The sequence below is a fragment of the Eupeodes corollae genome, chromosome 1 (assembly GCF_945859685.1).
Source record: "Eupeodes corollae chromosome 1, idEupCoro1.1, whole genome shotgun sequence".
Lineage (NCBI taxonomy): Eukaryota > Metazoa > Arthropoda > Insecta > Diptera > Syrphidae > Eupeodes > Eupeodes corollae.
The window spans coordinates 263721006-263734663 of NC_079147.1; the positions used below are offsets into that span (position 1 = coordinate 263721006).

At 30.0% G+C, this 13658-nt stretch overlaps 1 protein-coding gene across 7 annotated transcripts in view; it reads left to right on the forward strand.

Moving 5' to 3' along the window:
• LOC129940689 (formin-like protein) overlaps positions 1-12322 on the forward strand; it is a 203505-nt gene extending 191183 nt beyond the window's left edge. For 3 of the 7 annotated variants that reach the window (XM_056049107.1, XM_056049105.1, XM_056049104.1), the window contains 5 exons: positions 2880-3090; positions 3160-3452; positions 3514-4068; positions 4130-4249; positions 10538-12322. In XM_056049107.1, the coding sequence (XP_055905082.1) occupies positions 2880-3090; positions 3160-3452; positions 3514-4068; positions 4130-4249; positions 10538-10786 (1428 nt within the window). In that variant the 3' untranslated portion in view covers positions 10787-12322. The remainder of the gene's footprint in view (positions 1-2879; positions 3091-3159; positions 3453-3513; positions 4069-4129; positions 4250-10537) is intronic. The other 4 variants (XM_056049106.1, XM_056049109.1, XM_056049108.1 and 1 more) reach the window with 3 other exon arrangements.
• Positions 12323-13658: the final 1336 nt, after the last annotated feature.

Below are 13658 nucleotides of genomic sequence, written 5' to 3' on the forward strand. Positions count from 1 at the left end.
ACCAAAAAATTTAACTTTATTTCGATCTTTTGTCAAAAATTAATCATTTTGCTTTGTAAGTGTTGTTAAAAAAAGTCATAATTTACGTTTTGACAGATCCAAATCTGAAATATATTGATTTTGTTTACAAATGTCATTCGTTATTTTAATACACGAAACTGGAATTAATATAATGAATGGCATCTCGATTATCATTATGAGCTCAGGAAAAAGTAACAGACGTTAGATTATAGAAAAAAGAGTGTTTCAAGTGGAAAGAATTGTAAAAAAAAAAACTTAGAAATAGAACCAATGTTAAATCTGCAAGTATTTTAGTTTAGTTCCAACGTTAACTTATAGTTGGACATTTAGATTTCCTTTAAATACATAAACACATTTAATTGTATATGTCAAAAAGTCTAAAGTTTTCTTGATAGTTAAAATGTTTAGCTATAAAAGCAGAATTTCTCATTTGTAAGCACTTCTTAATTTTTAAAATGTGGGAACCATTTAAAATGATCAAATGTTAAAATGAATGATATTAAAAAAGGCAGTTCAAAAAAGTGAACAATTATAATTTTGACAGATCTAGATCAAAAAATTTGAAACCCCTCACACCTTTTCGTTTAAATGAATGAAAAAAATGGTTAATTTATATTGCAGGTCAGTTTGGTATTAGTAAAAAAAAAACTTTACTAAACCACTTCTGTTACAAAATTGTCAAATCTCTATTCCAGGACCAGATTTTATTTTGACAGTTGTTATATTAAATTGTATCAGCCTTTTTTTTTGTATGTGTACAGAATGTACAATTTTTCAAACTTTTTGTTTGTCTTCATCTTGATGGGCTGTAAATGTCTAAAGTCAAAAATGTTCGTCCATTTCTAAGAACTTCTGTTAAAAATTAAGTTAAAACAAAAACACCTGTTGTGGATTTTATAACTCTAAATGGCGCCCAAAAGACGGAAACATAAGAAAAACTTGGAGACAGATTTAAAATCTGTGCAGGAAATACTATAAAAAAGTATGTTTTAGGTTTTTGGAACAATACAGAACAGTTTTGTGGAAACCTCTACAAAATTTATTTGGTTTCGTTTCCTATTAACAGTGATATAAAAACGTCCTTTAACCTAAGCCAATTTTACTCCTCTAAACTGATTGCTTCCACGTATTTTAACTTTTAATTCTAACAAAAAATATCAAAACGTTTCCAATTATTTCAGTTGATACAAACAGACATTTTTTTTTTCTTTTTTTAAATTTTAAACTCTGAAAAACGCCAAATACTTTTTTTGGAAAATGCTGTAAAAAAAACTACTAAATATTTCTTTTTTTATTTGAAAGTAAAATCCTTCCAGTTAATAATGGAAAATAATTTCATTCAAATGGATTACGATTACCAATGGCCTTACGAATATTGTCCTTTAAGGCGTCAATTTTCTCTGACTTGTCGGCGTCACACTTGTCTTTTACGGCACCCCACAAATAATAGTCCAACGGTGTCAAATCGCAGCTCCAAAGTGGCCAAGCGACATCAGCTCTGCGGCTGATAATGCGATCTTCAAAAACTAGGCACTTAACATTGAGTGTATTTTCGGATGTCTGGCACGTACCGCTTTCTTGTTAAAACTAAATATTGCCAATATCCTCCTCTTCAAATTTTTTGAACAAAAATTCTTTAAGAATGCCGGGATAATGACGAATTCACTGTAACGGCTTCTCCTTGCTCATTTTCGAAGAAAAAAATGCCTCGTGACCAAAATCCGCACCGAACAGTGACTCGTTTTGGGTGTACGGGCTTTTCAATGTAAGCGTGTGGGTTTTCTGTGCCCCAAATGCGACAATTTAGCTTGTTTACATACCCCCGCCAAGATCAAAATGAGCTTCATCTGAAAACATGACTTGACGTCGATCGCAGGCCCACTTAGCAAAGCGAAAACGCATTGGATGGTTAGTTGGCTTCAACTCCTGAACCAATTGGAATTTGTATGGCGTCATACCAATGATGTCTTTGAAATGTTCAATTTTTGAGAACGACGGTGAATTGATATTGATGTCGTTTCACGCACACTTTCTTCCAAATTCTCGGGTGTACGCACTGTTGATGAGGATGCTAGTTTCTTTCACTTTTTTCACAAGATAACGAACATACGGACCTGACGGTGGTCCTTTTCTTCCAAAATCAGTACGCAATTTTCGCACACATTCTGCAACATTACCATAATTTTAAAAGTAATGTCGCAAACACAAACATATTCGTTCAGCGGAAGGATTAAACAAATTTTCTGTCAAATCAGACTTAGCTACATAAGTGTTACCATTCAAGAAATAAGCATTGGTTGAAAGAAAAACGTTAGATAGTGACCCTTTATCTGTCAAAAATCTAGGGACTGCTCGCTCTAAAAGCGTTCCCTTGACATTTTTGTGATCTACAACAAAAAAGTAAACTTGTGACACACCAGGTTAAAATTAAAACAGCGAATAGACGGAATGTACACGGCCACCTTTTTTTCATCAAACAAGGGGTATTTTCTATATTTAATAGGAACTAGAATAAGTCTTCATACCCCTTCGAATATGATTCAAAATAACTTAAAATGTGAAAAGACTCATTCTAAAAAGAAATCATTTTTCATGCAACATTTTTAAACCCGACGAAACTGTAATAAACATTCATAAGTGGTGCATATTTTCAAAATTAAATCATCAAATCAAAAAACTCAAGGCAAATTATCATCATACCTATTTCAAAAACATGTCCCTTATCAACATTGTTTTTTTCCGCACCATAAGTCCTAACTGCTGTTCATGGCAAAACACACATTTATTTCCATTTTATCACTTAATCCATTTCATTTAATTTTTGTGACTAATATTATAATTTTAAACATTTTATTCAGGTCCGCGGAACAATTTTCAACGAATTAGATGATGAGAAAATACACAGACAGATCGATTTTATTGATTTCGAAGAACGCTTCAAAATAGGCATTGGTGGTCCAATCGCAAATGGTAAATCCGAAGTCGATGGCCTCAATTCATATCCGAGCAAGCGTTTTAAAAAACCAGAAAACGTTTCACTGCTTGAGCATACGAGATTACGAAATATTGGTTTGTTTTCTTCTAATTTCTCCAATATTCAAAAAATAACCAATTGTTTTTCTTTTTTGATTTCAATAGCAATATCTCGTCGAAAACTTGATATGCCAATCGATGAAGTGATAGCTGCGATACATAGTCTCGATCTGAAGAAACTTTCACTAGAGAATGTTGAATTATTACAAAAAATGGTGCCAACTGATGCTGAAGTAAAATCCTATAAGGAATACATTGGCGAACGTAAAGACCAGAATCTCCTTACAGAAGAGGATAAATTTATGTTGCAATTGGCCAAAGTTGAAAGGATATCATCGAAATTGTCGATCATGAATTATATGGGCAATTTCTTTGATTGTGTTCATTTGATAAGTCCGGTATGTTTTTTGAATTTCTATTCAACTCAATTTCCTTAATATTGTCTCTTTTTATTCCTAGCAAATCAAAGCCATCAACACAGCATCTGACTCGCTGAAACAATCACGTAAATTCAAAGCCGTCCTCGAGATAGTGCTTGCATTTGGAAACTATTTGAACAGCAGCAAGCGTGGTCCAGCCTACGGTTTCAAACTCCAAAGTCTTGACACTCTCATTGATACAAAATCAACAGACAAGCGATCATCGCTTTTGCACTATATTGTCGCAACAATAAGGCAAAAGTTCCCCGACTTGCTTAACTTCGATACAGAACTCTTCTGTACCGACAAAGCAGCCCAGGTATCGCTTGAGAATATCATCACAGATATGCATGATTTGGAGAAGGGCATGGAGTTGGTGAAGAAGGAAGCCGACATCCGAGTAAAAGGTGCACCAACACATATTCTCAGAGATTTCCTAAACAACTCCGAGGACAAGCTTAAGAAGATCAAATTTGATTTGAAGAATGCCCAGGATGCATTCAAAGAGTGTGTCGAATATTTCGGAGAATCGTCGAGGAAGGCCGATGCGAGTGCGTTCTTTGCGCTAATTGTAAGATTTACACGAGCTTTCAAGGTTAGTTGAGGTATTTTTGTTGATATTTCAAGAAGTTTGCTAAACTTTGAATTCTTTAAAGATGCACGACCAGGAGAACGAGCAACGTCGCCGATTAGAACAAGCAGCCGCTCAGGCCGCAAGTAAAAAGGAAAACGAACAGGTAATCCTTAGGAACAAGATGAATCAGAAGAAACAGCAGGTAAGCTTTCTTTCTATCTATGTGGCTTTTGGTGGAAATTCATGTTTGCTTTAATTTAATTCAATTTTGTTTTTCTTTTTTTGTTTCATTTATTTATATATTTTCCATTAATTTTCCTCTTTTCACTTCTGCCCACACATTGGCAAAAAAAAAAACAAACTCTACCACACTTTCTTCTATCTCTTATTTAATAATAATTGTTGTAATTACAAAAATTATAAAACAAATATAAAAATGTACAATATACTCATTGGAATTGGCTAAATCGTTTGCAATATACATAGAAACTTGGTTGCGTGACTATGGAAAGCAGTCTTCTACACAAAGCATTAACTAATTCGGCTCGAGATGATGATAGACATTTCTACTCATGTTGACTATGATTGTTGAAGAAATTAAAAACATACAATACAAAAACCAAAGCTAGATCGTGCTTTAATGTTGTGATTAAATAAATAAAATTTTAGACTAATAAAAATACACACACAAAAATATAAGACTGCTAAATAAGTAAAACAAACAAACAATAATAATTAAAATCACAAATTTAATAAATAATATAGAAAAGAAAATGAGCCACGCACGCACATAGAAAATATAAAGTCTTGTAGATACCCTCTATCTGTTACTTGGAAATGGTTGCTTCTTAAAGTCGTTTTGACATTTGTTTAAATAAATGTAAGTTAACGTGGTTGTTATATTTTGTTAATTTAAATACTTTTTATGTGTTTGAAATAAATAGAATATGAATGATAAATGTTTTAACTATTGTCCGTTATTTTGATTTTATGTAGTGTCGTTTGTAGTTGATGTCTTTATTTGTTTTTTAAATTAGCTATCTACTAACCAATGTTATTTATGATTGAAGAAAGTTTATGAGTTAACTCAGGACTTTATGGCAGGAAAAATATTCTTTAGAAACAGTCTGTTGAAGATGCACCCTTACGGGCAAGATGCCTTTTAAAAAGGAATAGAGTTACTTAACACACGTTGTAGATATAATCACACAAAATAGAGCCTGATTTATAAGAAAAATTATAACGTAAAAATACAAATACCCAGGTCAGATCTGTAAACTGAGCACCGAAAGCTTTGAAAAAGTATGATTTGGTTTTAGTACCTTTGACTTTCCCTACTAAATGTAAAGATCTTTGTTAGTCTTTTTCTTTTACAGGACTTTAAGTGCTTACTATTTATTTATATACAAAAAAAAAACTTTTTTAGAGAACTTCAAATAATAATTTTGTAATTCAATATTAAAGGTGAAATTTAGACTTCTTTTACCTTAAATCAATTTCATCTTTCATAACTTTGATTACTTATTTTTTTAATCCCAATGAAAAAATAAAACCGTAATGTTTGTCCAAGTAACGTCAAATTTTAATTGCTGCGAATTTAAAACGTGTGTTCTAAAGAATATTTCATTTTTGACAACTTTTTTTTGTGACACAAAGCAGAATATAGTTTTGTAAATGATTTAGTTCTCCACTACTTCAGGTTTTTAAAATGATTCTTTGAAACTGTTTAAAAAATACTGTACTTTGAAGTTAAAGCACAATATATATACACTCCGCTCCAACCGAATACGCACAGACATTTTAGAAAATACTTTTCGCGTTGTTTTCCAAATATTGATGGGAAAATAATTTCAAAAATTTCTCTGGTCAAGCTTTTATTAGCCGCACCGCATTATAATGTTGGTGGACCAAGTTTATGTAAACAAATTTTAAATTATTTACGAAAATTAATTTCCAAAATGTCTTTATACTCAATATTTTTGTATATAACGACCTCAATCTTAACTATTCCATACTAACTGACAGCTCTCCATATTTCAACACCTTCTTCTCCGTTGTGATTAAGCTTTTATTTCCTTTTTATTTTCTTAAATCGGGGTAATTAAAGGTCCACAAAGATTAATTAATCGAAATTTTCCAGATTATTTGATATTTGAAATACTCTAACTCTTACCGTTCTTCTTCAAGTAGCGTTTTTTAAAGTTTAATGAGATGACTCAAAGTTTAATAACTCTTAACATTGTTGAGTGACTTGCATTTACGCCAATTTTTGTTTTATTTTTGCCTCAGAATCACAAGAATCAGATGCACACCTTAAAATTGCTAGTCTTTAAAGTTTTTGTTTTGTAAGTTCCTTATGATTTATCCGTACGAATCTTTATTTTTTAAGTAAGAATAAAAGCCATTAAGACCTAAGCCAGTTTTATCATTTTTTATCCCAGCTGGGTGTTGGTGTCTAATTAAGTCGACTTTAGCTTTTGAAACACTTCTAATGCATGTAGATCTACCCATTGACCTTAAAATTTTATGTTAGAAATTTAATTTCACTTAAAACACTAAAATTGTTTATTTAAACCATCCAGTACTTGAAAACACTCATTAACAACAATTAAATTGTCGTTGTAACTATTCAAACAAAACTTCTATTTAACGTATGAAACACTTTACAAGTGGGCGAAAACAAGATTTTGCAGTTTTATTTTGAAATTTTTGTTGAAATTTGTTTCTTAACATCTTAAGGAAGAACTTTACATCGATAGATGTAAAAAAAACTCTCAATATTTGGAAAAAATGTACAAAACCTTTTCGAAAATGTTTGTGCGGACTCAGTTGGAGAGGAGTGTATGTAGTTCTGAACAATAAATCTTATGATGATTTTTCTTGGGCTTCATTTAAACCTATACAAATTTTCGAAAAATTATTGCATCTTAAGATTTCATTGTTTTGATAAATAAGTTCTGATTTTGTTTGCTTCAAAAAACAATAAATTATTTTTGAACGGGTTTTGCCTTTTTCTGCTGCAAAAAGTTTTGGCATACGGTCCGGTGATTGTGAAATTTGTTAAACTAAAGATAGGGAATGAAAGTTTGGAACAACATACAAATATGAAGGTTGCTTTTTATATTTCCACCCTAACAATTACGATAGAATAATATTTAATTTTAAATATAAATTAAATGGTCCTGGAACGTATTTTCTAATAAATAGTGATACTTCTTCCATGCGCTTCTAAAATTTTTGAAAACATTTTAAGCAATCGGATAGTTTTATTAAAAATGGTTTTAAGTTCTTCTGCTGTAGAAAATCAATACACACAAATCCTTGTTTCAATTTGAATATACCTATTTTACAATTTAGTGTTGATGGAAAAGCTTTTAATTCTAGGGTACCAACGTTTAAGATATTTCACAGCTTCCATTGATACTGGCATAGTAACTTATTTTCGAAGACCTTTGCAAACTTCTTTTTTGAGAGTTTTGAGTCCGAAGGGTTTCCATTAATATATTTATCAGGGTTTAAAGATGCAATAAAATAGAGCTTCAAAAGCAAACGTCAAGATTGTTAATACATTCTTCTATAATAGTAGCCACTATAAATAATTTTTTAATTTTTTTTTAAAAGAACTTTAAACTTGATGTAAGCTAAATAAATGACACTTAATTACTGAAACAATTTGAATACAAATTTGCCTGCAGCATAGTTTGCTGTTAATTTGATGCTGCCAATGAGTGACATGACTCCGCCTGTACTTAAAAGCGTAAACGATTCTGTGAGACGAATCTTCTTTCGCACTCGTTCAGTTACTAGAGTACTTAAAAATCTTGACATTCACAAATTCGCTGGCCCGGATAGTATCCCCGCTATTGTTCTGAAGAGGTGTTCTTCAAGGCTGAAAAACCACTACGTAAGCTTTTCCATCTGTCCTATTTTATAGGTCTCTTTAAAAGTGGATGGAAAACTGCATTTTTCCAGCCTGTCACTAAAAAAAGCCAATCCTCCTCACCATCTAACTATCGTCCAATTGCTCTTACGTCCCTTCTTTCTAAGGTCATGGAAACGCTGATAAATTTTCAGCTTAAGAAATATCTTGAAGGATGGAAGCTTCTTAATGACCGGCAGTATGGCTTTCGTTGCAATTGATTCACTGGTGATCTCATGGTTTATCTCACCGAACAGTGGAACAAATCTTTACATCGTTTTGGAGAAATTAAGATTATTGCACTTGATATTTCAAAGGTTTTTGATAGAGTTTGGCACCAAACCAAACTTTACCTATCGGACCGTTCAATTCAAGTAGCCTTATACGGGTTCAAATATGATATGCACAAAATAAACGCTGGTGTGCCGCAGGGCTCCGTTATATCTCCGGCACTTTTCCTTATTTTTATAAAAATGATTTTTTGTCTGAAACTTCTTACCCACTTAATTGTTTCGCTGATGACAATACCCTCAGCTTCTCATATTCGTTTTTAGATTCTCATCCTTGTTCTCTGGATGTGGACTTCTAACGGCAGCGTATGATAAGCTAATTAAATTCTGATCTTGACAGCATTGTCCAATGGGGAATCAAAAACCGTGTAGAATTCAATGCTTCGAAACTTCAATGCTGTCTACTGTCACAAAAGCGTAACCTTCCCCCAATGGCACTAGACATGAGTGGTACTTGGTTCGAGGATACCGAACAGTTTTGAGTCCTAGGTATGTGCATTACAAACCACTTGTTGCGGAGTGATCATGTAAATGCTCCTAAGTGTTTAGGTTTTTTTCGAAGATGCAAGAAGTTTTTTACCCCTACTGATCTGGCTATAATCTATAAAGCCTATATTCGTCCGAAACTCGAGTACAATTCCCATATCTGGACAGGTGCTTCTATAACCTACTTGAGTCTTCTAGACAGAATTTAAAAGAGAGCTGTAAAAATGATAGGTGACCGTTATCTAACTGAAGCTTTTGTATCTCTCGAGCACCGTCGTAAGGTTTCATGCCTGTCATTGTTTTATCACTACTTTCATTAACAATGCTCTAATGAAATAGCCAGTTGCATTCTTCCCCTCAAACTATTTAACCGTATTACCCGATCTTCTAGGAATGCTCATCAATTTACCCTTGAGCCCAATTTCGGACGTACTGTAAAGTACAAAGATTCTTTCTTTAGTCGCACTACACGAATGTGGAATGCTTTACTAGACTCAATCTTTCCCACTCATTACAATGTGCAGACATTCAAAATCAATGTGCACCGGTATCTCCTTTCTAATCCTATCCTCCCTTCCTAATTGCTCGCACTGTGATTAATCATGATAAGGGTATTCATATCCCCTTGAGTGCGCATATAATTTAAAAAAAAAAAACAATTAGTCCCAAAAATAAAAGACTTTAGTGGTAATGTTAAAAATTCTTTGAGCAAAAACTAGATTATACTAAGAGAAGCTCGACGTAATTCTTTGTGTGAATTTTAAAAGCTATTATTTCAAATACTTTACATTTTAGAGATATTTTTAAATCGAAATCGAACTGACCCCATGAAAGGCCAAACCTTGTTGTTTTTAGCTACCAGGGTTTCTAGCTAGGCTGTTAGTAGAAGTAATGATAGTAATACTTAACAAATACGAAAAACTGGAATTTTGAAATACTCTTACACTATTATAAATTAAAATCATTATGTATTCATTGTCACAAAGTCTTAAAATATAATAATTATTTATAAATAATTTATATTTATAACAATTTTAAAAAGTTTGTTAAATAGACAAGTTCTCCAAATTAGTGCAAATTGAAGTTAGATACAATATGTAGTAGATTAGAAGAAAAATTTCAGAACTTAATCTCACCCAACGAAACTTTCTTATTCTAAGAATTACTTTAATAATTTGTATTTTTTAGTTTATGTAGCTAGTAGTAATTTGTCTATATGTTAAATTTAGTAAAATTTTGTCTTAAATATTGTTATCGTGTTTTTTATTATTTAAACAATTTTATATTTTCTGTGTGCGTGTGTGCTTTTTGTTGTTGTTTTTTCTTTCTTTTTGTCAGTGTTGTGATCGTATTCAAAGTCAGCAGCAGCTTTTTTCTCATTTTTCTAAATTTATCATTAATTTTCAACCAAACAAGAAAAAAATTACTTTTAACTAACCAAAAATTACCTGCGTTTTTTCTGCATCATTTTCTCCCCAACAACAAAAAAATAAAAACAAAATTTATCCAAGATCCTTATTCCGAGAGTCTCTTTAACAATTTTTGATTCCACAATTACTTAATTATTGTTATTAACTTGAAAGTCAATTTGGATTTTATTTAAACATAGAACAGAATCTCGTAATAAGGACCTTTTAAATTAAATCATTTTTGATATTTTTCATTTTAGTTTTAAAAATTATATATGTTTTCACAATGGTGTCATGGTTTTACTAATTTGGGTTTTTCTTTTGCCCCCCCCACACACACACTTTCCCATGGTGTCCTTTCTTCCCAATCTGTTTACTTTTCTCAGACGACTTCGATTTCATTACAGGAAGCAGTAATAAATGAGCTTAAAAGCAAAACGACAACACACAAGAATAGTTCCGTTCGTGAACAGAAGATTCTACAGCAAGATGAAGTTTATAATGGAGCCTTGGAAGACATTCTATTGAATTTGAAGAGTGAACCCTATCGACGTGCAGATGCAGTTCGACGCAGCCAGAGACGTCGAATCGATAATAATAGACTCTCGAGAACTCTGGAAGAATTGGATGTTTAAACTTCTCAAAAGAATGTATTTAAGTCATTTTATTATGCAATTGTGTATACTACATCATTCCTGGAATATCTATTTTTGTTTTCTTATATCTTGAGATTCTATAAAAATTTAACTAAGCTCTCTTCTTGATCTGTCTATTTTTTGAATTTGTGCGAAATTTAATGAAATTATTTGTATATAAATCGATTTTTTAGTGATATTTAAAAAATGAATACTACGCCCGCACAAATTTATTATTATTATTAAAAAAAACTAACGAATTTTTGGAGTTTACATATTTTTGGTAAAACTTTTGTTTTTGTATAATAAATTGCTACATCAAAACAAAAATTAAAATTAATCATCATCAATAGAATACCAGGAGGCCTTCTGTTTGAGAAACAAATTTGATTAAATTTCTTATTTTATTTTCGCTACCAAAACAAACTAAGAAAGAAAAAAAGGTTTACGAAAACTTTACGTCTCTGAAATTTGCCATTTTAAATTAAAATATTAAAAAAAAATGAAAAATATTTATAAATAAGCATTTATTATACTACGCAGTATTCAATAGTAAAATCTCTTTATACAAGCATTTTACACTTTGTCGATGTATTTTAAACAAATTTTTTTGTACATACATACATACACATTTATATTATACATATATATACCGGAAGTAAAAAAAAACAGAATTTTTGAATTTTTTGAAAAACATATTAAACAATATGAAAAATAATAATAATTGAAGAAAACACAATACTAACAATGACAAATTTTGATATTAAATCATAGAATTTTTTTCTACATTTGTAAGTTTTTTTGTATATAAATAAATAATAAAATAAAATATTAATAAAATATAATAATATATATACATACAGCCTATAATAATATTATATTATATATTCTTTAAACAAAATATATAAATATATATACATTTATGAATTTGCATGAGAATTTTGTACATTTAACAATATAATTATAATTATTAATATATTATATAATAATTTTTAATTAATTTTAAGTTAAAATTACTTCGAAACCGAATATCAAAATGAAATTAAGAAATTAATATCTGTATGCAAGTATCTATAATTATTAAATTAAGAATTAGAGAAAAAAAAGAGCAGAAGTTGAGAAAGTGCATATCGTGGGGATTAATAAAGTTTTACTTTTTTATTTGTTTTTTTTTTTTTTTTTAATTTGTTATGATTTTATTAATATTATTATTATTATTGCATAATTTCTCCCTCTATTTTGTTAAAAGAAAATAATAATAATTTTGAAATTAAGAAGAAGAAAAAAAATTATTATCTTGCATAGTCAATTATTTAGCAATGTGGATTTAGTTGAGAATTTTGACATGAATTTTTATTCGTGCAATTATTCTGTGGGTGGTTTTATTATTATTTTATTTTTTGTAGTTTATATTCATAGAATTTTATTGTTATTAAATATTATAATTATTATTTTTTTATTATTATTATTTTGAATTAATAAATAAAATACTAAAAAATAAAATAAAATAAATTTATTGAAATATTAAAAAATAAACTACTACTTGGTTTTATTTTTTGTGACAATTTTGAAGATTCTTGGATTCAAAACGTATTCAATTATTTCGTGCTGTAAGAGAAGATTTATCAATAAAGATTATCGATTTATACAAAGAAAAGAAACTTCCTATGAGTTGCCTGGTTATTTGGTGTCAAAATTGTATGTTATCTGGTTGATACAAGATAGGTACAAATTGTTTTTAAACCTGTATGGGGCTTTTTTAGACAAATATGTACTTTATTCCTTATTTAAAACATAGTAAGGTTTTCAATCACCACCTTTATCTTAAGGTTGAAAGATAAAATGTCACCTTGACTTTACTTTCTCAAAGCTTGGCATAGTTTTTGTATTTTAAAGGAATCAATGTGGGTATAACAGGAAATATATAATTAAAACTATCACCTTTTTGGCATTCAGGCTTAAGGGAGACCCGAGAGTCCTTAAACTTATATTAATGAAATGAATTGTTTGCAAATTACTTGTCTTGTGTTTTAGTCACCTCTTTAAGTCGGGTACTGATAGACACTACACAGACTAGGTTGCCTTGTTCCAAACTATGAGACGTATATATTGATATGCCTTCGAAAATATTGCAAAATGACATTACTTTTTGTCACTAGCTCCTGTATCAAAAGTGTTTGTTTAGAAATAGTACCAACATTTTGCCATAAGATGTCAGGCGAAAATAGAGAAAACAATTAACTTTTTTATTTAATTGAATAAATCAAAAATTGAATAAAAGTACACAGAAATAGATAAAATAATTTAAAAAATGTACTTAGATAAAAGATGCTATTTAATTGCTAAGAAAAACCTGAAACAATTAATTATTTTTTTAAAATATTTTTGTATACATACACTTTATCATTTTTTAAATTTAAATTTAGTTAAATAAAATCTGGACTCCTTTAAAAAATAAATAAAAAACTAGGCTGGGATGCGACCCACACTGATAACTTCCCATCCCGTCTGTTGATTTGTCTTGCTTAAAAGTTTGTCTATGTGTACTCGTATCAATTTTTACCAAATTTGCGTACTATTTTTTGTAGATTTTATTTTTTATAAAAAAACGGACTGTTGGATTTTTATATAAAAATTACTTAATATCGAAAACAATATTTTCTGTGAAATAAAATAAGTTTCAAGCCAATATTTTTAGGTTTTGAAAAGCTATTTGAGTCGAAAGTAAATTTTTACGAAGTTTTAGTATTGTTTTTTTTAGAGTTTTATTTTTTGTAAAAAAAAACTGTCAATTCGACTTTTTAAAAATTTTACCAAGTGTTGAAAACAATATTTCTTATGAGATAAAATTACTTTGAAGCCAATATTTAAA